The sequence below is a fragment of the Trichogramma pretiosum genome, unplaced genomic scaffold (assembly GCF_000599845.2).
Source record: "Trichogramma pretiosum strain Unisexual culture from Peru unplaced genomic scaffold, Tpre_2.0 scaffold47, whole genome shotgun sequence".
In the NCBI taxonomy this organism is placed as follows: Eukaryota; Metazoa; Arthropoda; class Insecta; order Hymenoptera; family Trichogrammatidae; genus Trichogramma; species Trichogramma pretiosum.
The window spans coordinates 795,598-822,428 of NW_019640859.1; the positions used below are offsets into that span (position 1 = coordinate 795,598).

Below are 26,831 nucleotides of genomic sequence, written 5' to 3' on the forward strand. Positions count from 1 at the left end.
ATTACAACGAAAAAAGGCAAAAAAAAGTAAATCTTTGACAGTTAGGGCAGCGTATCGTAATTAAATGCCGGCCGCGCAGTGTATATTGTCAGGAATGGCGTATCACCCAGCGATCGTATTGCAATCACGAATTCCAAACTCTCGCGATGATACATTGTTATGTATTTGCGCGCGGAACGTAAAACCATCAATTTCGTTAAAATTGTTTGTATCTGAAGCCGTATAAATACATATAACATGCAGCGGCACGGATCGCTTGCCAACTGCAAATATTATATAGTTGCTTTAGTTGCGCGCTCAGGAGAGAGAGACTAGATCGAATGTCCCTTTATCCGCGCGTTGACTTTGTCAATACAGAAATATTACATGCGATTTAGCAAGAAGTCAACCAACATCTGGAGACTTACACAAGAATTGTGATATGTATTGTTTTAAAGGTTTTATTATATTTAAAATATATATTTATCTTTTTTTGATGCTATGTAACGTTTTTTTTTTATATATCGTTGGACGTTGATCTAGTACTCAATTTCTTTTAGTTTTGTCGTATCACTCCGCGCAGTCGCACCCAATCCCAACTTATGCAGAAACAGCCCATTTGCAATGTATCTTTAATCCAGATGCTAGTAATGATCCCGGATAAAGTTTATGAATCCATTGATAAAATGGAAAAGAAAAAATGAACTCACCGGCACCTTATATGTAGATCACAGTTATACAAAACAGTAATAAAAATATATACTATAGTGAAATTGAAAAAGTTCAAACAATCGCAAAAAGCGTTAATACTCGATAAAAAGTTGAATATTCGAAAAATCGGATACTCGCAAACCTTTAGCTGAAGCAATATGAATTTTTCGGTGATGAAAGTCTGGATCGATCTTGATTCGATTTGAACTTCGGGCAATTTACGGTAAAAAAGATCCCCGAAACTTTTTTCCTAAAATCTTTCTAGGCTCAGCTTGAAATTTTTCAAAATAATGATAATGATAAAATAAATAATACCAATAAATTTAAGAAACAGGATCATAGATGGTTTTAAAATTTTGTAACAAAATTTCGATACATGTATGAAATCAAAGCAAAGTTTTTCAAGTCAGCAGAAAAAAATATTTTACAGTCGCGTTACGTAGTCGTTATGTGTCGCTCAAATAAACTGTCTCCACACTCTTTAGCTTCTTACGAAAATTCAGCGCATTATCTTTCCTCCAAAGTAGTATTTAGATATCATCGCTGCGAAGAGCCGAATTAATCACACGGAAAAAGGCTCCATCTTCGCGATAAGACGCGCGTATACGAGCGCACGAGCTGCGCGAGATGTTTATCGCTTGCCCGCGAGAATGCACTGCGGGAATACACACACACGCGTACTACTTTACTCCGCGATGCGCTGCGTGATCCGTTTATGCATCGTTTAATGATTAACAATGCAACGCTCTTGCGCACACACACTCTTACACGCACCCGGCCATAAGTCTCGAGATTTTATTGCGCGCGTAATATGCATTCGCGCGTATTGTGCAGTATACAGTACTATATATCCCGCGCTCGTGCGCGCATACATAAGAAAATACTCCATGTTTGTCTTTGATCGCTTTTAATGCAGGTCTGTAACCGCGTGTAGTGTGTTTACGCGTTTGTACAGAGGCATGCGCGGCGCATTACGCATCGCGATCAGGCCAACGAGTATAAACACTTATATACCACTTTATTAAGTATTTACGTACGATTATTTCGTATTGATGCTGGAGTACTGAGCCGCGCGAGTGCTAATGTAAGCTTAATTGATTATATCGAAGTATGCATATATGTTAACATAATCACGCTTAAATGCCTGCGCGGTCGTCCGTTTCTTACATGTACACGTGTACGTGTCTCGTATAGGTGTGTGCAAGAACACACCGGCTTACTCACTCGCTTTATTATATACACACACGTATACATAGCAATGCCGCATATGTTTCGTAAAGTCTGACAAATTATTTAACAGCGTAGGTGACATAATTGCTTTCTCATGCATACTTCATTTTATGCATGGTTTTCATGTATGTATACAAACGTTCGTATATGTATAGCTGTACACACACACAACCAAACACACAAATGCCTCTATACACGTATGCTCTTCTTATACAAACGTGTGCAGGCGGCGGCCACTGCCGACGCTGTACGTCGTACTATATCATTTTTCATTACGTACATAATAGAGTATGCGCGCAATATAAAACAAGCGCTGCGCGAGTGCAAAAGCGCGATAGTTTACCAAATGACTTTTGCCTTTTTTTTACTGTGTGTGCCTCTCTCTCTCTATCGTGTATTATACTTCCACCAGCAGCAGCCAGTGCGAACTGAAGCGCGCGCAAAAACAACGTAACGAAAATATGGCAGTGCGAGCTCGCGGTGCAAACTAAAAATAACCCCCTCTATTGTTGTGTGTATGTGTGTGTTTTTGTGCTCTCGCATAGAGTGCATTTTTGCGCTATTTACGAAGAAAACGTACTACGCGACTGCACTTCGCACTTCGTTTACACCTATATACTATACGTATATGGCGAATTAAAAAAAATTGCCCGTGATGTGTACTCACTCTTTCTTTCGCTCTCATTCTCTCACTCTCTCCCTCGAAAGAGAGAGAGAGAGAGAGCACGAATTGTTGAAAGCACCGGTGCTACTTGTGCGTATCAATTATACGTTAATTAATGCTCGGAGCTCGCACCATTCTACAGAAGAGCCGGGTAGTAAGAACAATCGTCTCGTCGATTGTGATTTTATGATCCTTCTTTCGCGCGTAGTTTCGCCTCTGCTACTTGCTGCTATACTTATTTCACTCTTTTCTTTTTCTTATTTTTCTTTTTCTTACTTTCTGCCACGCGACTGCCGTGGATACATAAATTATAAGACGACAATTACTTGTAGTGCACAAGGCGCGAGCCAATCGATAAACAAGCAAGGTTATAAGACATCCAAGTTATTTATAAACATAATATTTCGAAAAATTCACTTGCTCGTAGCCGAGGATCAAGCTTTATAATATAATACAAGAGGAATGCACACGCGTCGTTACGGCGCTAACGCAATGCAAAAAATAAAAATGAATAAAACGTTCGATGCGTCGAAAGGATTAATTTATCTTTCGCGCTTCGATGTGCTGGCGCGCGCTGGGGGTTAAAGCTGCCACGCGGAAAACAATTTATAATCCTTTATATATATATCCGAGCCCTCGGGTCCTCTCGTGACGATCGGATCAATGAAGATCTCAAGGTGTCGAAAGTAATAACATCACAATTCGCCGCTGCACGCCTCTACTCGTGGCCTCTCTCTGTATTTCCTCTTTCTCTCTCTCATCTCTTTTTCTCATGCTCTCTTTATACACACACAGCTGACTATGCGTGTCCCTAAACGTCAAGGTTATTTCAACGTAAATAACAGTACGCGAATTAGAAACATCGATAAGTCCCTCGCAGCGCACAGCAAATTCGTTCCTTTATTCGTCGCGATTACATAGTGACTCCAAAAGCAATTAAAACGCGAGGAATTTAATCACGGGAATTTGCTCTCGGGGGACACGCGTTGTGCATTCGCGAACATCGTGCACGAGAGGAGTAGCAGTCGTGCATGTGTGTATGTGTGTGTGGGTCGTGTGTGCATGCGGCGGCAGTGACTCGCACGAAAAAGAGAGAAAAGAGAACGTCATCGCGCGCAGGACGGGAAGAAGCGAAGTTTAAAGGAAAAAGAGAGGTATACGATACGGTATGTACGTATATTACACGTGAGGCCGTGTTTAACGTATATGTGCAAGTATGTGTGTGTGTGTGTATATATAAATTGAATAGCCGTGAGGCTTTTGACCGAGAGAAAGTCCAGTGCGCACAAACACACGGGGGAACTTGGGTCGAAAATTTTATTTTACAAAGCCCGACTCCAAAACGGACTGGCAGCAGCAGCGGCAGCCAGCAACGTATGGCGCATTAACTGTGTATAAATATGCCAGGCAACAATACAGATACAAACGAGAATCTGTGTCACGAAAGCTTGATTTTATATATGCGAGCTGCGGAGCTGCCGAGCGACGGCCGTGAATGAACGCCGCGCGTATCTCTCGTCTCGCGCTGTGCGTGTGTATGTGTGTGTGTGTGTGTGTGTGTGTGTGTGCGGAAAAAGGGGGGGGGGAATGGGGGGGGGGGGGAAGCTATCACTCGCAATTATCGTATAAACCATCGATGTACTTGATATATATTTGTGATATGTATATTTTTCAACGTATCTCGTTTTGTTTTTCTTGTTACAGGATACTATCAGCCGGCTGGTCCGTTGATACAGCATCCACCACAGTTACCTCCTGTCAAAGGACCACCGCCCGACTCGACGCCGACGCCGCCTCAAAATTCCGAGGGCTCGGACGATCATGTAGGGACATCGACGACATCCGGAGGTACTAGTAGTACCGGTGCGTGTAAACCTGTCGCTTTTTTTTTTTTTTATTTTTTTTTATTCTCATGCGTAGACATTCATCAAATACCTGAAATATTCATGCAATACATATACCTGCGAACGATGTGTCGCGTATGGGTGAAAAATTTGAGCTACATACATGCGCAAAACAGTATATATCAACGGAGACTCGCACACTTGCTCGCGAGTTTCATGCGAAGAGAATTGTTATCCCGTATTCCGGATCATAAATTCAGAGCTATACTCTTCGAGATGTCAATAGATCGTAAATAATAGACGTGACAAATTTTAACAACGAACAAAAAAAAATTGATAAAGCTGCCAATATCGTCCAATAATTGAAGGTTCGGATTTTTTTTATTATTGAACGGTGCATCGATCGACGAATTATTTCGCGTTTTGAAGTATTGTACAAGTTTTTTTACGATCGATTATTTCCGATGGCAAACAATGTAAGAGTGGTGATGGTAATTAAGCATGACTCTTGAACGTATCAAACAGAAGCTGGCTTTCAAATGTAATGACTTAAATGGCTTTTCAGAGAGTTTCGTAAATTAATTACTACAATTTGTGCGTTGATGATTCATATAATTTTTTGAAGGAGATTTGAAGTTGGGCTAAATTGATTCCGAAAGCATTTTTTGAGATATCCACTGAATAGTTTTCTCAAGAGCTATGTGGTCGTCTTGCTTTCAAAATATTCCAGTAATTTTTCCAAAAAAATCAAGTGGAAATCGCAAAAAACGACTCGTGCTCAGCAAAAAATGAATTGCTAATTTAAATTTAAAAAGTATGTCGTTTTTATTAAATAACTTATGGTATTAAGTAAATTTTCTTATGGTACAATCACAGAAATTAAATAATAATTTCTTCCTTACATTAAGGATGACGAGAATATGATTACATTAACAATGCTGCACTCGAAAAGTCGGTATTAGTATAAAACTCTCGCGTTTAAATGAATACAGTAATTATCGGCCTCGGCACCTTGTCATTATATGTGAACTTAACTATACATAAACGAAATGATTAATGTGCTCGACGAGCGTAAGGCGTGCTGAATGTACAAGATTTCTCTAAAGCAGCTTCAACCGAATCACAGCTGCCGCCTCTCGTTGAGATCTTCTCGGCGTTGTTGCCACCATTTTGACTCGTTCCTCTCGACTTTCATCTGATTCTTACAAAGCTATATTTACAATTGTTTCTTACACAGCTACATACAACTAATTTACAGTTTTTTCGAGAATCTTATCGATTAGCGTATCTGATAGTGTGCATGAGGCCGCCTACGAACGTGTGCAATTCGTGGCTGGCCGTGATTTGATCCAATAAATTTCGATCGACACAGTCCCCTCGCTGCATCGCGGCTACGTAGGGCTCCAGCAGCACCTTGCAGCAGTCGAAGTCCCTCCTCTCCCAGGCGTAATGAAGCGCGGTTTTGCCGTCCAGCGCCGGAATGGTGACGTCGCATCCCTTGGCCAGCAGATACCGCAGCACCTCGAACCTCTTCGCTTCTGTCTTGTCCTCCTCGTCGATCCGGGTGATCAGCGCCGTCGTGTCCTCGTATCGATTTGCCACGATGTGCAGCAGAGTCCACTGCCTCGTTCGGGTGGCAATGTTGATCGATACCCCTCTTGAAATCAGCAAGTCGACACCGTAAAGATCTTTGCTCAACAGAGCCATGTGCAGCGGATGGAGATCGAAGAAGCCACTGCTGTGGCTCTCGGGCTGAGTGGCGAGATCCACGAAGTAGTAATAATACAACTTTATTTGTTCCGAGACGTTGTGCTTGATGCACAAATTGATTATGAAAGGATCGACTCGTGCTCCGTATTTTATCAATAAATTGATTAACGATTCGTCTTGCTTCTGAAACGCAAGGTGCATCGGTCCAATGTGGAATAAATTTAGCAAGTTTGGGTTCGCTTTTTTCTTCAGCATCTCCTCGATGATATGTACCTCTTCTTTCTCCTTAAAAACACAAATGGCCAAGTGTAGAATCGAAACTTGATCCTTATTCGTTCTGTGTTTGCCTATAAATTTTACGATGTGGTTCAAGTCGACATCTTCTTTCAATAACTCCAGGGTTTCTTGGTGATTTTTGTCGAAAACGGCCTTCATTAAATAATCTTCCATTGTTACTACATATTTTGGATACTTAACAGCGCGTTTACTTTTTTCTTGTTCTCGTCTGATTTTTTCTTGTTCGCGTTTGAGTTTTTCTCGTTCGCGCTGTTTAACTCTTTGTTCTTCGCGTTTAATTCTGTCTTCTTGGCGTTTATTTTTTTCTACACGCTTGGTCTTTTTGGCTTTGCCCATTTTCGCACTTTCACTTGTTCTTCACTCGCACAAAATAAAGTACACCGAAACCCTTGTCGAAATTCACTGCTCACTCATACGCCGTGTGCAACAGCATCATCGTTGAACTGCGTGCACTCATGATAAACGAAAAAAAATTATTTGTTTCGTAGCTCTCACTAGTGTTCACCGTTCGACTGTATAACACATCCACGTACTCATGTGTATCGTCTATCTCCGATGGGAGTATATAACTGCGCGCTTGTGTTCGTGTATCTAGCTGTGTTGGCTCGAACGATTTTTCTAACGAAATTTTCAAATTTGAAATTGGTGGGGGAGAACATACACAAGAGAAAGTAGGCTTGCTCGGCGTCTTTTATCGACATTTTTGGTAGCTCAAATGTACTTAATAATAGAAGCGTGAACGGTGTATCTTTATCTACAAGATCTTGTGAAAATTTGATCCAAAATCTAATTTTTAGTATAAACAATTATTTTAGAACTAAGTTATTTATTGTTACTAAAAATAATGAAAACCATTTGGTATTACTCGGGTTTTTAATTATTCAATAATTATACAGCGATGAAATTCTTTCTCTTAATTGTAAAAAATTGTTCATGAATTGTAACTGTATAATTATTATTAAACTAATTTGTTAAAACGTACGGCTCAAAATGCATTTGGATTTCGACAAATTAAATTATCTACTCATATAAAATTATAATTGCTCTTCGCGGATGTACCTTGAACAGCTAGAGTTAGTTTTTTGTTACCAAAGATCATTAAATTATCCTTGACTTTAAATTTTATAAAAATGTGTCGAGGCTTGAATTTATTAGTACGTGGCGAAACTTTTCTCTTACCGCCCATCCAGTATAGTCTTAATGAGAATAATTTTTTTATACGAAGAAAGTAGATGTGACCCATTTTTCTGTCGGACAATAAAAAGTTTCAATTTAAAATTTGAATGATTTTTTTGAAATCATCAAGTTTCATATCTGTCAAGTTTTGACAATGCTACATAAGTCACTCCTTTTAACTAAAGTGTAGTACTGTAAGCCACGTTAACTGCTCAATAACAATGGACCTTTATTTTTGCAGGAAGCTTTTACCGCACATACTGCCCACAGTATTACAGTACACCGCCACAGTACCAAGAGCTCTGCTACCCGCCGTCGTATCCTCCTCACACACATCCTCATCCTCCGCCTTACTACAAGTATGCTCCGCCCTATCGAAGGTAAGTCTGCGCTATTTCAAAATCTAAAAATGTTGCGCGACATTGATCGATTGTATATGTTACTATCGTGTTGCAGGGGCTACTACGGCTATCAGGAACCGGGAGCCGGGCCCGGCGGTCCAGGAGCCTCGGGCGCCGTCGAGTACCAGCCGCCGCCCGGCGAGTATCTGTATTACGGCGGATATCCACCACCGCCACCTCCGCCGCCACTGCCGAATCCGGCTTACATGCCAGGACGCCCGTTCGTTGACCGTACGTTTCCATGAGAGGCCCGCATGAGTCCAGTATTTTGACCAAAGAGATTTTTCCGACAAAGTGTCTGACTCTTGTCGCGCTCTCTCGCTTTTTCCACAGATACGTTCCAGGGCTGTCCTTGTCCCATGCAGTCGTGTCCAAAAAACGCGGATACTGGGCCCCTTATTGGTAATGGTAAGGGAGCGCCAGTAGCACAGCAGGGGCCCGGTCTGTCATTGCCACCCAGCGCCTTGGTGGGGCCGCCATCGCCGGCACGGGGTCTAGCCGGGCTAGCACCCCCTCACGGAGCCAACGCCTGGGACACGGACCGGCTTCAAAAGCAGCATAACAGCGGATCCGCTGGTAGCGGCAGCCACACTGCCACTGCCCGCAGCAGTAGCCATCAGCAGCAACAGCAGCAGCAACAGCAACAGTTGCAGCTCCAGCTACAGCAGGATCACCAACAACAGCAGCAGCAACAGCAACAAAAATTGCAATTATTACAGCAGAAAAAGCAACAGCAGCACGTCTCCGCGGCGTCGTCTTTCTCGACCATCGATTATTCCAAGTCCATGACTACCACGACGACGTTGACGTCGACGATATCGGCAGCCGCCGCGACCGCTGCCACTTCGAGGACAGTCAAGACCGCCGAGTGCGAGGTTTGTATATTATCCTGCCTTTGTTTCCATACTTTAACTTATATATATATCATTTATATCGAAAAGGAACTTTCAATCAATCGGTCTTCTAGCTTCGCGAATTATGTATTTATGCGTCATGCGAATTTTGCGAGCAAAAAAGAGGAAGAAAAATTGAGAAAGGAAGAGAGGGAGAATATTTTTTGTCGCGACGCTTTTAGTTTTTACCTCGTATCGCGAACGGGTCCACGAATGTGATTATTATTAAACTTTACAAGTGCGCCGAAAAAAGCGTGCGCTAAACGCGAATTTGATACATCTCTCTTTTTTCTGGAAAAGCTGATTTTATCAAAGTCAAAGCAGCACCACTGGCATTAGCAGCAGCAGAAGCAGTGGTGGCGTGTCTCGAAAAAAGCCTGTATGTTATATAGCTGGTGGTAAGAAGTAAAGTCACTCTCTACTCTTAACGGGATCACTATAGACACACACAGCTGCTCGCCGATATATGAACTGTTTCTACTGCTGCTGCTGCTGCTGCTGCCACTGCTCTGTATGTCTATACGAAAATCATTGTGCGCACGTGTATCGAATTTCATCCGACAACGAGGCATCATGCATAAAATCGAAGATATTATTTCTGTTCGTGTGTATGTATGCTCTCAATGTTCGCGTAGGTATATCAAGTGTAGAGAGAGGGAGATTTTTCGAGTTCGTTTTCCGTTGTTCTTTCCGTCGAAAAATAAATTCACAAAAGTTATTTTCCATTGCTTTTCGGGCTAGTTAGTCACTGCCTCTCTCTGTCTCTCTTTTCTGCCTTTATTTCTTCTTCTCGAGGGTCATCAATTATTTATCTTTATACGATATAGGTTTTCAGCAAATCGTGAGTATTCAATCGCAATTCGACCGAGCTTACACTTGCATCGCAGGAAGTTGCATCACCCTTCACGCGAACCGTGAAAATAAACAATGTTCCTCGTGCACTGAGATGTATGAAATTCCCTTGCGATGCAAACGTTAAATATTCTCCATACATTTTCACGCGAATCAACGACGACGACGCGATGACGCCTCGAGTCGCGCTCGACACATAGTCTAATATAATTTTTTGGCACGATTTTCAGGAAGGAAACACGTGCAAAGAGAGAGCACTACAGAAGCAGTGCATCTGCAGTCTTCGTCAGTCGCCGTCGAAAATGAAGCGGCACACGATGATCGACGAGATGGGCAGCAGCCCTGGGTCGGTCGTCGGTAGCAGCGCGACTCGAATCGCCTGCGAGGTGAAGATCGAGCAGAGCGTCTCGCCAGCCAGCGACTCCGTGGGCAGCACGACCTGCGAGCCCGAGGCCTCGTCGACACCGATGAAGCTTCATCATCATCAACCACACAATCATCCCCAGCACCATCATCCGCATCATCATCATCATCATCACGGGCTGAACATCGAAAACAACAACGTCAAGTGCGAGGCCTGCAGCAGTGGCAGCGTCAGTGACCAGACCGAACTAGAGAGCGAGAGTCAGCATCATCACCACGCGCAAACGCCGATGGTGTGCAGAGTCAAATGCGAGACGGGCTGCGGCGGCTGCGACATACTCAAGTGCGAGCAGTGCATCAAAGAGTCGGGCCAGCTATCCAATTCGGAAATCGACAAAGACTCCGGTATACTGGAGGACGACGCTGGCTGCGGCAAGATGGAAATCGACACCGAAGTCAAAGAGGAACTCAATGCACTCGTAAGTTTGCTTGCAACTTCGCACGTGCTTGGACCTTTTTTCATTTGTGTGAATGTGTGATGAAAACACTGAGACTCATAATACACTTTTTTTATTCGTGATAATCTGCCAATTGAATAATTAATAGCCTATGAAATGAACAGCAAACTTTAAAAACGACATTCATCATGAAGTAAATTTTATATGAGTTGAAATTTTAAAGCCAAATCCTCAAATTTTCAATATTTCATTTTTATTTTATTTGTTTTTGAAAACAAGTATGATGTTACGAGTATGAAAATATTAAGAAAATCTATTTTTAGATTTCGAAAGTGCGATAAAAATCATTGCGTGCGCATTAGGCGCCGATGGTGGGAGAACAAATGGAGTATGTGAAAAATGATTGTCGGTACAGGCGTGCCAGTACGACGTGTGTGTGTACGAATTGGTGTGCAAAAGCGTGCACGTGCTTCAATTTGAAATACTTAATGCGCAAGCGTTAATTAGACGCTCTTCGTCTCACAGTTGTTTTGCGATCTTTTCCTACAGACGGATAGTGGCGAATGGCAGAAGCCCGATTACGAAGCCGAAGCATCCGATCTTGGACTATCGAAATCAGAGGATACCATGCAGCTCACAAGTAGCACGGATAATTCGTTTTCACAAAATGTAAGAATTTTCATTTACTCGTTTTCATTCTACTTTAAAATTTTTAAGAAATTTATCATGCATATATATGCATAGCATCATGACTTTATAGTAACATCATTCATTTCATGCAGTGGATGAGTGAATGAACAAAATCAATCCCCCATACTTTTTAAAAAATTACTTCCATATTATGAAATACTAAAATCACTTTTGTGTTTGAATTGATGTTTACCAATTACTTCAAAGTAACTTCTGAGGTGTGCTATTTATTTAGTTGTTAGCCATAGTAGTGCACTATCATCTCAATTGCTAGCTATAATATAAATATTTGTGCAATCGCTAAACTTTAATTAACTGTACACAACAAACAAATAAGTAACGATTAATAAATATTAAATATCTATTACTTTATTTTTGGAATATGATTTTATCATCATACCAAAGTTGAAATTACTATTTAAAATAGTATTTACATCCAACTATTTACATTGAAACAATTTTTGAGATTACGGATATTTGACAAAGTAGTATCAGATCAATTCCAAGTTCAAGTCAAATTGTTCCTTTCATTGTCACAACTTAATTGACAACAATTTTTATTCACTTTATCAAATAAGACTTTAATATTTTAATTTTTATAATTTTATTTTGCATATTGCTTATTGTTAAAAGTTCAATAAAGCAAAAAAGTAAATAAAAAAAATCATTAACAAATCTGTTTTCATAAATGTTCTGAAATTTCACTTCATTATTATATAACAATTAGTCACCTTTTGTAATAATATTCAACTTAATCTATTTGATTTCAAATGGTTTTTGAGGTCTTTCGTTAATTTACTGTAAACACTCTGGTCAAATACTATCTACAATCAGCATATTTGTGCCATTACTTACTATCAACTATATATGAATATTATTCATTCTTCACTGCCCTGTCTGTTAATTTATTCATACCATTGATCTGATACAGATGTATCTTTTTTTTTATATATTGACTAAGACATTTACAAATGGACCATTATTTTTACTAGCGATGAACAAAGTTAAGTCGAAATTTGAACTTATAAGGTTATCTACAGTAAATGTTCTATGTAGAATTAAATCCTTGTATCTAATATTTTATTTTTTACTATTGCAATTTTATGAACTTCATTGAAAACTTTCAAATACATTATTGATTATATATCCACACACTTAAACTACCTAATCATCAAACTAATCATGAAACTTTACTATACTCATTTTACACATCTAATGAAACAACATGTAAACGTTAAGATTGTATAAATGACAACAGTAGACACTTGTTTTTGCACCAAAGTAAAGCATTACGCATCGTCGTCTCGCGTCGACTGCTATATTTTAGGGAGTCCCATTTCTTTGTGTTTCGTGGAATAAGCACTCGAGGACGTATGAATGACGCATGCAACTGAGCATAAATAACAAGTGAATAGAAACTCAAAATTCCAATTTTTGAAAATGTACTGACTAAATAAATAAAAAAGATATAACATTTGTATGAGCTCTCAAGAAAAATTATATCTTTTTCATATCAGAAGCTTATAATAAAATTACTTAAAAGTAATACTTTCCAAACATTTCTTTTTAATCTTTTACAGAATGACTCAATGGACAAAGAGTCGTTGAAGAAAAAATCGGCCAAAAAAGTCGCGCAAAAACGTAAAATTGAGAGCTCCAATAAATTCGAGGCTGCAGCCAAAAAATTGAAAATCAAAACGGCATCAGAAATAGAAAAATGCGCATCCTCTTATGAGGAAACTATCAATTTTGTTGCTCAGCAGTGCTCTGTGAAAAAACCAAAAACTTCCAAAAAGACCCTCAAGAATGCAGCAGCGATCACGAAGTCTAAAAAGTTAACGAACGTCAAAACCGACGATAAAATCAAGCCTAAAGCCCAAAAAAATTCTAAGAAAACAGCGGAGCCAAAAAATGTCAAAAATCAGCCTTCGGTATCGATATCGAAACCGGTAGCTGTTTTAAAATCATTGGAAATTAAGGTGAACAACGTTAAAGCCGTTGATGCAAAAATAAACGATGGGAAAAAGCAAAATTCCATAAATACTTCGAGTTCCGACTCCAATCTACTGCCCAATCCAATTAAATTGGTCAAGCTGAAGAACGGGTTAAAGAAAAGTACCGAATCTCTGGTTGTTCCTGACATAGCAGCTAAGAAAAACGCCAAATGTAAAAGTAAAGTTCAAAAGAAAAACAGAAAGGATAGCGAAGAGACGGCTGTTACTGCAAAGGAACATTCATCAGAAGTGGTGGATTCCAATAAATCCCTTGAATTACCCAGGAGGCTATCTTTCAGGCCAAAATGGAGCAACGGCTGGAGTTGGGAGGGCGAACCATTCGAGGCAACTGTTGATCTAACGGTAAATCTAACTTTGAATAATTGAACTGTATGAATTGTTAGATTCTTCTAAAAAAATTATTCTTAAAAAAAGAGTTATAAAATATTTCAATTGTTTACGCTGTACAAACTTTAAAATTACTTTACAATTTTAAAAACAGAAATCATTTACCCAATAAATTATTAATCACATTAAATCCTATGTATTTGTATTATAGAAGATTGTAACAAGTGCAATAACCTTTTTCTTTTTTTCAGAATGAACATTCTGTCACGAGAATTTGTTACGCCAGAATGAGGCATCAAAGCGGAGATGTGCTTCAACCGAAGGACTGCGTACTGCTCAAAAGTGGACCACGTAAAGCAGATTTGCCATACGTTGCAAAGATTGCTGCACTTTGGGAAAATCCAGAAGACGGTACGTCGATTATTGCTTTATACAATTGCCAGTAGTTTGCGAAATGTCCTAATTTATTTTTAATTGCGCACAGAAGTGCGTGGATTTATTATTCGTTATGCCACTGTATATCCATTATCAAAATATTTTATTGATATACATTTTTCTTTAGTGATGACGATACATTTAAATCCATGTTTAATTGTATTCTTATTTCTTTTATCTAGGTGAAATGATGTTCTCGTTATTGTGGTACTACAGACCGGAGCATACAGAACAAGGTCGCACAAAATATGATTACGACGAAGAAGTTTTTGCTTCGAAGCACAGAGATGTTAACAGTGTTGCTTGCATTGAAGACAAATGTTACGTACTCACTGAAACGGAGTATGGCAGGTAATGTGTGATTTAAATATTCTCAAAAACGATCGTAAAAGCATGGATAAGCATTTTATGCCTCTCTATTTTCTTTACAGATATCGTAAGAATTTGCGCAAAACTGAAGAAGGAATCGAAGGTCCTTGCCTTACTTCATTGGTCGTACCACCGAGCACTGAGGCTTACCCACGCGTGAGCCGCCAGCCGCCCAATCCTGTTCCCCACGACTTGGTATTATTCTGCCGTAATGTCTATGATTATAGACTGAAAAAAATAATACGCGAACACAAATACACAAGGAATCACCACACAAAACGTCTGAGGCGGCGGACCAAAAGTGCATCGCCTCACAGTGCGGCAGACTCGGCAGAAGCAAAAACACACAAAAAGAAAAAAATTAATGAAAGATAAACGTAGAAAAATCGGGCAGGGATGGGTTATAAGAGAATATTATATCCATATTTTTTGTGAAATACTATATAAGTCGTATGAGCAGTGTGAATGTGTCTGAAGAAAATGCGTGAATATTTTTTAATTATGCACAGTGTTTTTGCGTAGATGATGTTAAACAATAATTAACGTTTGCGATGATGATTGAAACAAAATATGTATAAATATGTAAACATACATATTGTACAACTTATACATATATGTGCGTGTATGTAAATGTAGTCATGGGGCATTGACCACTTTAGCGAGAATTCATATATTATATCTTATTATTTTACTATATAATTGAATGAATGAAAACAATATGAACAGAACGATTACAAAGTAGAATGTATGCTGTAAGTGAACGAAAGTTATTTTGCACTGTTGGTCTTATTTGACGATTATGTATTCTTTTTTAAACTTTTTTATGGTACACTTTTCATTTTATTTTTAAAATGAGAAAAGCTCACAAAAGTATTATTTTCTAATCATGGATGATCGGTTAAATTTTGTTTTCTTTAATTTTAATAGAAAAAACTTAGTTAAACTTTGAGGAATCTTTATAAGTTGACAAGAGTATTTTGATAGTTGATGCCCTAGAGTATCTATTTTAGCATGATTCTCATAGATTTTCAATATCATGTTTTAGTATATTGACGTTGCAAAATTTTTATTCAAGAGCTTGTAAATTAGCTACAGTAAAATACTTGGTAATCAAAAGTCATGTGTAATTTTAAATGTTTTAAATTTATTTTGAATCTTTTGATCTTTAAATATAATTGTTATTATTTAGTTTAATTTTTTCCGAACAGAGTCAAGTAATTCAAAAGTAAAAACAGTTATGTTTTGCTTAAGAATGAAAAGTCAATTTAAAATGTTTAATGGCGGACTCTGTTATGACTTCTAAGTTCAAAAGTTTGATTTTGTTATCAAAATTTTACTTATCATTCAAAATAAGATCAGTCAATCAATATATTAATACGTAAATAATCACGTGATCAAAAATATATTAACATTTAATGAAAAACTATGCTTTGCTATTGTAACAGTTAAATATTTGTTATTTATTACTTTAAAAGATACGTTTACGCTACTTAAATTATAACTTGCAAATGAATATTCGTACCGAGTGGTTATGAATTTTCGTATGTTAACTGAAATGTAAATTCCTGAACAAAATCATGTTAATTTAAATTTTTTCTGTAAAATAAAGACGACGCATGTTTATACATCTATTGGAGAAAATCACGAAGAAATTATATTAATATTACTATCGGGGTATTGTCTTATTTCACTCGTATAATATAGAACTTAATTTCATTTATTTATTAATCGTGTCATTTTTAAAAAGTGACGAGAAAGACTGTGTGGGTTCGAAGTGAATATCTGTAAAAAATTGAAGCTAAAGAAAATGAAATAAAAGTACAGAGTTTCAAAAAGTAAAAATCAAAGCTTGTTTTTCAACTTCAAAATTTCAGTATATTGTGACTCAAATGTTGGATATTTCTCTTACATTAATAAAGACCAAGTAGTTTTGTAGCTGATTCCTTTTTGATACTGGAAAACTCCATGTATAACATAACTCTTATAGTAAAAAGATGTATCATAAGAATTTGGCGCTAAACGGACTTTTTTACGAAAAAAGCGGCTCAGTTATAACAATTTTTGTCTCTTAACGTTGATATAATCAAATTTCACTCGCTAGCAACAGGTTACGATGGGAACAGAGCACTTTTTAAATGAACAAAAATATGCATATCGAAGAGTGTCATTATTTGCGTTAAATTCGTGCAACTTTCATTGTTTGACGCGTCATGTACTGAATGAAGAATTTTTCTATGCCAAGACTTTGAATATAAAAGAGGACCGGTATAATTCAAAAGCAAAATGGATTTTCAGAAAAATTATAGATGTTTATTCATATAAAGAACCAAATATTGTTATATAGAAAGTAGTTGTGAGTATTAAACATTGATATTACAAAAAATGTAACGTAATATAACGATACACTTTTATCAGGTCCGATAGTTCTGCGTAAAATATCGGAGACGTGGTACTTTTTTTTAATGTTTACAAAGTAAACAACGAGATAAACAAAACAGGCTGCCGACAAACAAAGGAAAAGTTCATTATATGAAAAATAGCACGATGTATAAATTAATAATCAGAAAAAATGACTTTGAATATGCCTTCAAGAATCATAAAATAGAAATGAAAACTTTTGAATCCTGTATAGTACATTGATGAAGTATATGTATTTGCATATAGCTGCAGATTCTCCGATGAGATGTATACAATTCATATATTAATTATTATGTATTTGTTGTTACGAAAAAAATTTGTTTGATGTATTTTTTTCTGTTTTGTATAAAATAGTGGTTATTTTGAAGTTCTGTTGATTGAGTTTAATAAGTACTTCAATTCATTCAATTATTAAATTAATTAAACATGAAAATTTAATCAAAATTTTAGCTTGTACCGAATATAAAAAAGTTAATACTTTTTTCTAAGATAATTTAGTATTGAAGATATAAATAATCAATAAAAAAATAATTAATATATGATCATGTATGAAAATGAAAAACTGTAAATAAATATATGTGCGGTTGTGTTGGGAAATAAATCATTGTTTTAATTACGTATTTGTGTTTTTTGTTTTTTTCTAAGTTTATGTTGAAAGAGAAAAAAATGAAAACATCACATTTAAAATATGAAAGACGATTTAAAAATGAATCGTTGTTAATTAATTTTGTTTGTGATACGATATGCAATATGAATTGCGTTCCTATCCAAATGACTTTTTTCAAGAGTCAAACGAAACCTAAGCCACTGAAAATATCGCATTATTCCATTGCACGTTGAGTAAGCTGAACATTTTGCCCATGAGTGAGCATGTGAATTAAATTAAAGTCTAAATGTATAACGAGTAAAAAGAGATAATACAATTAAAAGAGCAAAGAACTGTCGGACACGTTACGAATACAGTGAAATAAAAAATTCAGAATTGTTTCTACACGTGCATTCAACGTATAAGGGTATAATTGCGAGGAGAAATAACATATGAATTATAAATACGTATATAAATATTTACATATATATGTATATTTATATTTATTTAAATAAGTAGAGCAACAAAGTATATGAATAATATAAAAAAGTATATATAAATTATATTGAACAATTATATTTGGAAAAGTATTGGAGGTAAATGTTTTTCAAAGATATCTGAATGTCGTTGAGTTTTTAAAACGCTTCGTCTTAATTTTCTAAGAGCAATCGGGGCAAACTTTGAAATTGGAGCAATACGCGTGATAAATCTATTATTTAAAATGTACGTATATCGTTGATGATAATTGTTGAAAATAAAATAAATTTGAATACGTAAAAAAATAAATATCCATGGATAATATTAAAAGAAGATGACAATTATAATGATGAATACAAAAGTGCCACAAGCGTTCCTAGCAATTTTTGCCCGAATTCTCTACGCGATTTTTACCCGTAGATCTGAGTGTCAGTCTTACCCCCTTGCATGTATTGTCATTGAATTATTTTGTGTATGGGACACGAAATGGTAGAATGAAATTCCGATACGTGGTTATGATAAAATGACAACTAATGAGCAAAAAAATTATTCAGCTGATGTGTGAGAGTTGTAGTCAACGAAAGACTTGCAACACTCGGTTGTCAGTCGTTGAACAATATTAATTCAAGTCACGCGAATAGACATGATTTTTTATTTTTTTCAAAGTCTTCAATAAATTTAAAATCTCGCGAATTGAGATCGCTTTTTTTATCGTAAACTTAAAAAGCGATGATGAATGACATTAAGTGTACTTAAAACCTATACCAATATTATAATAAAAAGATAAATAAACGAAAATAGTTACATAAATGCAAATAATTATGTGTTATGTGACATATTTGGAACACTGAAGAGACAAAAGATTAATAAAGAAACAAATGTGCTAGCAAGATAGCTGTAGCGCGTTTTTGAACTATTCGCAACAATATAATAGTTGGTAAAAAGTCTTGCCGGAATTTGTCGACCATTTTAACGCGAACAAAAATAAAAACATAAACTGACGAAGCGGAAAACAATAAGAGGGGTTGATTTTTCCAACCAACGTTAATGTATTAAAATATATAAGTAATATATCATTCTTATTATCATTATCGTGCCAGTGTGCAGAGTCGAGTGCGCGACGAATTAAAAAGTGAAAATGTCGATCGAAGCCGCGTACGATATCATTTTCGACAATAATAACGCAAAACAGTACTGATCAATTAAACGAATTCGATTCTTATGCCGCAGCAATGTCAGCTCAATTATTGTCTTCAAATGAATTCGTCGATTAAACACTTTTATCACTGTTGAAATGCGATCGTTACGCAAGCTCACGATCGAAGGGATTTTTTTTCGGTTTTTCGTTCGATGCATACACGAGAGGGTACGATTTGCACCTGCTGAGTATGTCGTGTCTGAATATTTTTCTCGTCTGTATGTATAGCTCTTTATATAACTATTTAAATGTGTGTGAAGCTTCGTAGTGAGTGCAATCCATGTTTTTCCGTATATTACGATGCCGTGGAAAGAGATGAACGCATAATTAGCAACAAACAGGCTGAAATTATAATGGAAAAAAATCAGAAAAAATACATATAAACACACAAAATCTATCGAATATTTGTAATAAAAAATACGTATATATAACTGCGAATTCGCGTGGTGTTGTGTGTGTGTGCGTGTGTATGTGTGTGTCTGTGTATGTACTAGACGCCGGGGGAAAGTGCAAAAAAGACTCATTCATCCCCGGTCGTGGTCGTCAACGAGTGAGGAAAAATCAAACGCATTACTGAAAATTCCACGTCTTTTCTCTGTGGTGTACATTAAGTAAATTAAGTCAAAACGAGCGGACAGCAACAATATAGTGATGACAAGAAAAAAAAGAAAATAATAATAATAATGACGAACTTTCGAATGAAAAGAAAGTGGAAAATAATGAAAAATTGTATCATTGTAAAAAAGATGGAGATGGCGACCGAAAAAATGTTCAATAAATTATTCGATTGAGTTCGGTGAGAATCTAATTTTTTTTCTTATGCCTCAATTTTTATAACATTTAAGAATGAATATAATTTTACTTCAAATTATTTTTAGTAAAAAAATATTTTTCATCTCATTTGTCGCAAGGAAACGCAGTCTACCTATCCGCGTGGTAGAGCGAGAAAAAGAGCAGTGCACCGTGTAATAAAAATATAATTCGATCGAGCCGAGTGGAAGAAAAGGAAAAATAATATCGCGATATTGATGAAACTGAGCGTAAAAAATTCAGCATCACTGCCTCACAACATAAACTTATTGTTGGACAAAATCGTAGAATTTTTTTTTTTATAAAACGATATACATTAGTCGAAGTCACGAACACGAAACTCGCATTCTCGCATTAGAGCGAACGAAATCGATGGTGAAGTCACTATGCCCAAAAAATCATATATATATCGCGTGTCCGTTTGTGCTTATTTTTGAAGAAAAAATAAATCGAGTAATTAGCCTTTAAACGTCGCGCACAAAGAGATCGAATGAAAATGTTCAAGCCACGCTCCAAATCATTGACGATCGATCAATGGCCACGATCGACTGAACTCATTCAGCATGTTTTCTGTATTCTCGGAATAATGTCTACGAGGAATACAGATCGTCAAAGATTCGCATTGTCCCGAGTTCTGTTCGACTTTTAAATGTATACATTTTTGGAAATTCATCGTTGACTGGAATCGAACAGGTGTCGTCGTTGTACGACACAATGGGCCAGCATCGTTATTGATTTACCAGATTCATAAAACCACAGAAGATAAAAAGTAGTATTGGACGAGTGTAACTTGTTGGCTCATAGGTATATATTGCGAGACGCGCGTCATAATGTGGGCGTGTGTGCACAAAAACGAAATATGCCTCGTTCCAAAGAAACGAAGATCTACAGTCGACGTGGGTCATCGTTACCGGGCAAACGGCTGACCATCACCCTAGCGTCAATATTATACACGGTACATATATATCTTCTTATTACGATCTGTCCCTTATACACAAGTTGTAGTGCGCGCGTACATGTATAATCCTAGAGCCGTCCCAAAACGACACGCGTACGTTCATGCCTCCTTGGGACCACACCGGCTTAGATTAATTCGATTAATAGATGCCTCGTACCGTCTATTCGCGCGTCCGTGTCTGTCTCTGCGTGTGTATCGCGCGTATATATCTCCTCCCATTCTTTGCTTTCATTCTTGGCCGCGCGGCTTTGTATGCTGCTGCTGTTGCTGCTACGCGCCCCATATAACGACGACGCGGGAACGTCCGGTATACACAATCTCGATTCTTTATCTCTTTTGCCACTCGCGAAATACTCGCAGCAGCCTAGGCTGTGTAGCGCTGCCTCGTGTGATACATATAAACCCCCGACTGCTTCTATTATGGCCGCGATTTGTACCGCTCTTTGCGATCCGAGCCTTCTCGAGAGTTTTGCCTCGAAAGGATTCTTCCTTTTTACGCGTGTGATCGTCGTTTTCAAGATATATATATGTCCGTGTTCATCTTCGAGAAAAGCTCGAGCCTGCATTTATCTTTCGCCGAGTTCTGGAGATAGATGATTTGTCGATTTTATTAATATATGATCGAATTATTTACAAAAACCAAACAGCAAAAATGCTCTATAGAAGATGTATGGATTTGAGAAATTCGATGCTCCATCAAATTTTGAGTTAAAATGCATCGGTGAAAAACCTTTTCAAATTTCACCCAGAACTTGCGTGAATTTTTCAATGAAATCAATCACGCATTCATACCACAATCATATAAACTGATATAGTTTTGATAAATGGATCCATCGTAAAATAAACATGGAAAATCCATCTCAAATTATTTTAACCGAAATCTGTACGGCAGCGCTTAGCACTGAGTTCATTCAGATGCAGACACTACCGGCCGTTACCGTCTATTGTTTCAAGTATCGCACACTATATTGGCAGTGGATTTTTACTTCGAAACAGTGGCACCAGCAACAAAATCCTATAAAAATGCCGCGTTTATAGTGAAAATAAAATAAGAAGTCTCAAACGATAGTTTGAGATATAGTGACTCGAGGAAGAAATGTTAGTGCATGAATGAACCTCCGCGCGGGCGCGGCCAAGGTGTTTTTGCCTCTGTTTATATTTACCGACGAGGAGATTGGACCATTCAGATAAGTTCGTGCGCGTGTGCATAGACCTTTGATTCTTCATTCGGATGCTGCACTATCGCCTTCAATATTTAGTAAGAACGCAAACAAAAAATTAACAACCGAAAACGATGGAGATCATATTGATTGTTTGAATATTCGTACATAATAGACAATGAAAGTCATTTGTCTTCTGTTTTTCAATTCTAAAATGCACCGATTTCATTCTCAATAATACAATTGAAAATAAAATTTTTAGAGATGTAATTTATGTAAAACTCGGTTTTGCAAAGTTATCATATATGATTTAAATGTAATTTAATCTATGTATTAATTGGACAACATTTTAATTGAAAGTTCAGTTCGATACAACTTGGACATATGATGGCTAAAAATTATTAGGATTATAAATTAATGTTCACTTTAACCTTCACCTAATATCTCAAATTAAAAATTTTCAGAAAAAAAATGTAATTGTACTAAAACTTTAATTACGCCAGTCTCCGAAAAATATCCTCTCCTCCAAAAAAGTTTTTTCCGAAATCGAAAAGCCGAACTTTTTACTTAGGCACAATGATCTGACACCCATGCATCAGAGCGGTGTTTTATATTCAAGCAATTGCTCCGAAATTATCAACAGCGAGTACGCACGCTAATATAGCCATAATTGTTATTTCTCGTCGCGAAAGTCGTGACAAATTTTGAAAAGTCGTGTACCTTAGGGTTAGTAACCGTCACCACATATATATCAAGTATTGCGATTACATCGCGACACCCATACGTAAACAATCAGGCATAATCACTGAGAATGTAGAATTGTAGATGGCACTCATTATTATATATTCTGAGCATCGTGTTCGATAATGTTTGTGTGAAAAAGAATGACCTTTGCGACATTCTTCTGTCTCTGCGCACATACTCTAACTTCCTGGGTCGCGAAGCGTATACCGGTGTAACTTGCAAATGTTACAAAAGTCGCGTGTTTTTCTTTCCATCATTTCAATTATCCTACAGTTCTCCTTGGAGATCGAACGCATCGCGTGTTTTTTCTTGCACTCATCGATCTTGCAAAATCAGCTCTACGACGATAAAGAAGAGTGCACCTAAAGTAATACTTGCGTTTACATGGATTTAGCGCTCGCTGCAGAACATCAGTCGCGAAGTGGTGGGCTAGTGTGGTTACGAACATAATTGTCGTTTAAATGAGGACTAGATGAGAACGCTACACGTGAACCAAAAACATCAACAGAATTAGGACGAACGTGAAAAACAGCAGTTACAAGGTTCGCTTGAGGCAAGTCAAGTCGTCCAATGCTTTATTTGCTTCAACGACTCATCGTGAAATTAGCATCTCTGCGCATGAATGAGACGATATTGACATAATGGGTGAAACTAACGCTGTATTTTCGTTTGACACATTTTTATGTTAATTGACTTTTTGAGCTTTCAGTGGTCACGGTAGCAGTACTTTTATATCACCATCGACATTGGAGAGGGAAATTTTTGCCTGGGAGCTATCAAGTCGTTGCATACGACTGATGTGTTCAGTCGCTAGTATTAATTCCACGAGGAGCAAGTGTTTATAAATTATTTCTGTAATTGAAAAAATTATAGTGAATACACATCACCAAGGAAATAATGGAAGGTAGCAGTGACGTAGTTAGGTAAAGTTTGTACTGATGTGATCACGTTTCGAGTGATTTTGTATTAAAATTGATTCTTTTCCAGGGTGAAGGAAGAGCCGAACTATAATTGGCTGGATGTAGAAGACGGTTCTATCTTCGATCCGGTGGACTCCTGTACAGTCGAAAACTTTGAAACAATACAATTTCTTGCATTACCCGTGAGTACACTAATTTGAATTGTACAATATTTTTGTCCACCATCAATAACCATTATTCAATGTTAATTGTAGGCAAATCTCGAGGATGCGGCTGTGGCGTTACAGGAGAGGTCATGTGAAAAAAGAATCAAAGGTTCTGAATGCGAAGATGTTAAACCAGAACTGAAATCTCTTCCCATGAGTGTTAACAAATTTGAGTTTCAACATTTTCAGTCTATTGTAAAAATAGAGAATGAAAATCGGACCATTGACACGAATGAAAAAAAAATGTTAATTTTGATTAAAAAGGGATTTGATTATGAAAATAATTGCCAGTTTAATATAAACTCCAGTTTTACCATTGCCAAATGCAAAAATCGAAAAAGTTTAGATGGGACTGTTACAAGAAAGTCGTCGCGTGAATCAAAAATGTATTCAAAAACAGAAAAAGCAGATCCAAAAAAGCATACAAATACGACTGTAGTTTGCAATGAATCATTTTCCTGTAGAAGTGACCTCGAAATTCATTCAAAAATGCAAGGTGATTACAAAAAACTCTTCGAATGTGAGATTTGTCACAGTTCATTCAGCTGCAAGGACTACCTCAATAATCACATAAATATAGTACATGATTGTAAATCCTTCGAATGCGAAATTTGTCACAAATCATTTGGATACCGATTTGTACTTAAGAACCACATGAATGCTGTGCATGTTTCTAGAGAATCTTATGAAAAAGAAGAACAAGATAGCAGTTTCGAATGCAATATTTGTCATAATTCATTTGGACTGAAAGATGACCATATAAATCACGTACATGGATATCATAATCGGAGCAAACCCTTTGAATGTGAGATTTGTCATAAATTATTTGGCCAGAATAGTCACCTTAAAACTCACATAAATACAGTACATAATCGCATCAAGCCATTCGAATGTGAGATTTGTCAAAAGTCATTTGGACTAAAAAAAGACCTCAGAAGACATATGAGTGCAGTACATAATCGGATTAAACCCTTCGAGTGTGAAATTTGTCACAAATCATTTGGAGAAAAGAGTACTCTCAATCGTCACGTTAATGTAATACATGATCGTAGTAAACCCTTTGAATGTGTGATTTGTCACAAATCGTTTGGACAAAAAATAAGCCTTAATTATCACATAAGTACAATACATTATCGTAGTAAACCCTTTGAATGTGGTCAATGTCACAAGTCATATGGACGTAAGGGAACCCTCAAGTTTCACATACGTTCAGTTCATGATCGGGGCCAACCCTTCGAATGTGAGATTTGTAAAAAGTCATTTGGACTAAGAAGTGACCTCAAAAGACATATAAGTGCAGTACATGATCGAAGCAAACCCTTTGAATGTGAGATTTGTCACAAGTCATATAGACGTAAGGGAACCCTCAAGTTTCACATACATTCAGTTCATGATCGTATCAAACCCTTCCAATGTGACATTTGCCTTAAATCATTTGGACTAAAACATAATTTAAAATACCACATAAATGCAGTACATGATTATGGCGAACGCTTCGAATGTGACATTTGTCACAAATCATTTGGACTCAGAAGTCACTTCAAAAGGCATATAAATAAAGTACATAATCGGATCAAACCATTCCAATGTGAGATTTGTAACAAATCATTTGGATACAAGAGTAAACTTAAAATACACTTAATTGAAGTGCATGATCGTATCAAACCTTGCGAATGTGGGATTTGTCACAAATCATATGACCGCAAGAGTGACCTTAAAATTCATATAAATACAGTACATTATCCCAGCAAATCCTTCGAATGTGACATTTGTCACAAATCATTTGGAATCGAGAGAAATCTCAATCAACACATAAATATAGTACATACTCGTAATAAACCCTTCCAATGTGAGATTTGTTACAAATCATTTGAATGCAAAGACCAGCTGACTGTTCACCTGAGTGCAGTTCATATTAACAGCATACCCTTCGAGTGTCAAATTTGTTATAAACTATTTGAACAAAAAGTTAGCTTAGAATCTCATATCAATACAATGCATAATCATAAGAAACCCTTTGAATGTGAAATTTGTCACAAATCATTTGGATACCAGAATATACTCAAAATTCACATGAATGTTATACATCGTCGGAACAAGTTTTAGAATGTGATTAATAACTCACATAATTTCAGAACGTGATCGTAGTAAATTCTTGGAGTAAAAGATCTAACTCAAGTCATATATTCGCAAGGGCACCTTTCAGTCTACATAAATACATGTCTAGAGCATAGAAAAAAATTTTTAAATAATCTTTATTTTATTTGGTGGAAATAAATGAAGTGAGTTTTTCAAGCTGTTATTAATTTTGCCATTGCTGTAAAAAGTCTTTTTTAGTATATTAAATTTATATTTAGAAAGAATTTAAAGTTACGTCTTGGTCTTCAATTTATTTATTTCAATATTGCTGTGAAACTGATTTTCAAATATTTCATTCATCTGCTTATATTTTCTTAAATATGCTTGGTTATTGTGAAGATAGAACATTTTTTCAATCGAGTTTTTAAGTCCCAAGTTCTTCCTTAACTCGAGTATTTATCCGCACAATTAATTTTTCTTATACATAAACGATTCAACATATATTTATGGTCAATAAAAAATCTGTTTAAATAGTGTCAAGTTTGCTCACAAATCGCACAATACATCCAACGAAACTCAGGTTACTCTGCAATAATCAGCCACTGAAAGAGCTTCTGTAGCGTAAATAATAATTACGCAAAAAATGATTCCCTTGATAACAAAAAATTACGATTCCAAAAAAAAAAAATATTTTCAATTTTCAATTACCTATAAATTAAAAGTTGGTCATAAAACCTACAAGATTTGGTTTTGAAAATATTACCTTTGAAATAAAAAAAGGTTCATGGCAGCACCTAAAATTATTCTGACAGAAACTTCAGTGTCGCGTTCGACGTGATAATACGTATTCACATTAAAATA

At 36.8% G+C, this 26,831-nt stretch overlaps 2 protein-coding genes across 6 annotated transcripts in view; both read left to right on the top strand.

Annotated features, from left to right (window-relative positions):
- LOC106654444 overlaps positions 1-19,889 on the top strand; it is a 132,351-nt gene extending 112,462 nt beyond the window's left edge. For 2 of the 3 annotated variants that reach the window (XM_014374329.2, XM_014374330.2), the window contains exons 5-14: positions 4,289-4,447; positions 7,853-7,991; positions 8,068-8,243; positions 8,346-8,887; positions 9,988-10,599; positions 11,128-11,247; positions 12,849-13,625; positions 13,862-14,021; positions 14,228-14,396; positions 14,477-19,889. In XM_014374329.2, the coding sequence (XP_014229815.1) occupies positions 4,289-4,447; positions 7,853-7,991; positions 8,068-8,243; positions 8,346-8,887; positions 9,988-10,599; positions 11,128-11,247; positions 12,849-13,625; positions 13,862-14,021; positions 14,228-14,396; positions 14,477-14,789 (3,167 nt within the window). In that variant the 3' untranslated portion in view covers positions 14,790-19,889. The remainder of the gene's footprint in view (positions 1-4,288; positions 4,448-7,852; positions 7,992-8,067; positions 8,244-8,345; positions 8,888-9,987; positions 10,600-11,127; positions 11,248-12,848; positions 13,626-13,861; positions 14,022-14,227; positions 14,397-14,476) is intronic. The other variant, XM_014374332.2, reaches the window with a different exon arrangement.
- Positions 19,890-22,888: 2,999 nt separating this feature from the next.
- On the top strand, positions 22,889-26,162 carry LOC106654405 (zinc finger protein 345-like). Of its 3 annotated transcripts, none has more exons than XM_023463650.1 (4): positions 22,889-23,410; positions 23,475-23,688; positions 23,753-23,867; positions 23,940-26,162. In XM_023463650.1, the coding sequence occupies exons 2-4, from the start codon at positions 23,663-23,665 to the stop codon at positions 25,995-25,997; spliced, it is 2,199 nt and encodes a 732-aa protein (XP_023319418.1). In that variant the 5' UTR covers positions 22,889-23,410; positions 23,475-23,662; the 3' UTR covers positions 25,998-26,162. The 3 variants fall into 3 exon arrangements, with proteins under 3 accessions (XP_023319418.1, XP_014229738.1, XP_014229737.1); XM_014374252.2 differs by having other exon boundaries at positions 22,889-23,307; XM_014374251.2 differs by having other exon boundaries at positions 22,889-23,688.
- The last annotated feature ends 669 nt before the right edge of the window (positions 26,163-26,831 follow it).

Bases quoted from the DNA above. Each gene is read 5' to 3' on its own strand.
- LOC106654405 (XM_014374251.2), top strand. From the start codon at position 23,663: ATGGAAGGTAGCAGTGACGTAGTTAG. The intron at 23,689-23,752 runs GTAAAGTTTGTA...ATTCTTTTCCAG, and splicing joins GGTAGCAGTGACGTAGTTAG to GGTGAAGGAAGAGCCGAACT. The intron at 23,868-23,939 runs GTGAGTACACTA...TGTTAATTGTAG, and splicing joins TACAATTTCTTGCATTACCC to GCAAATCTCGAGGATGCGGC.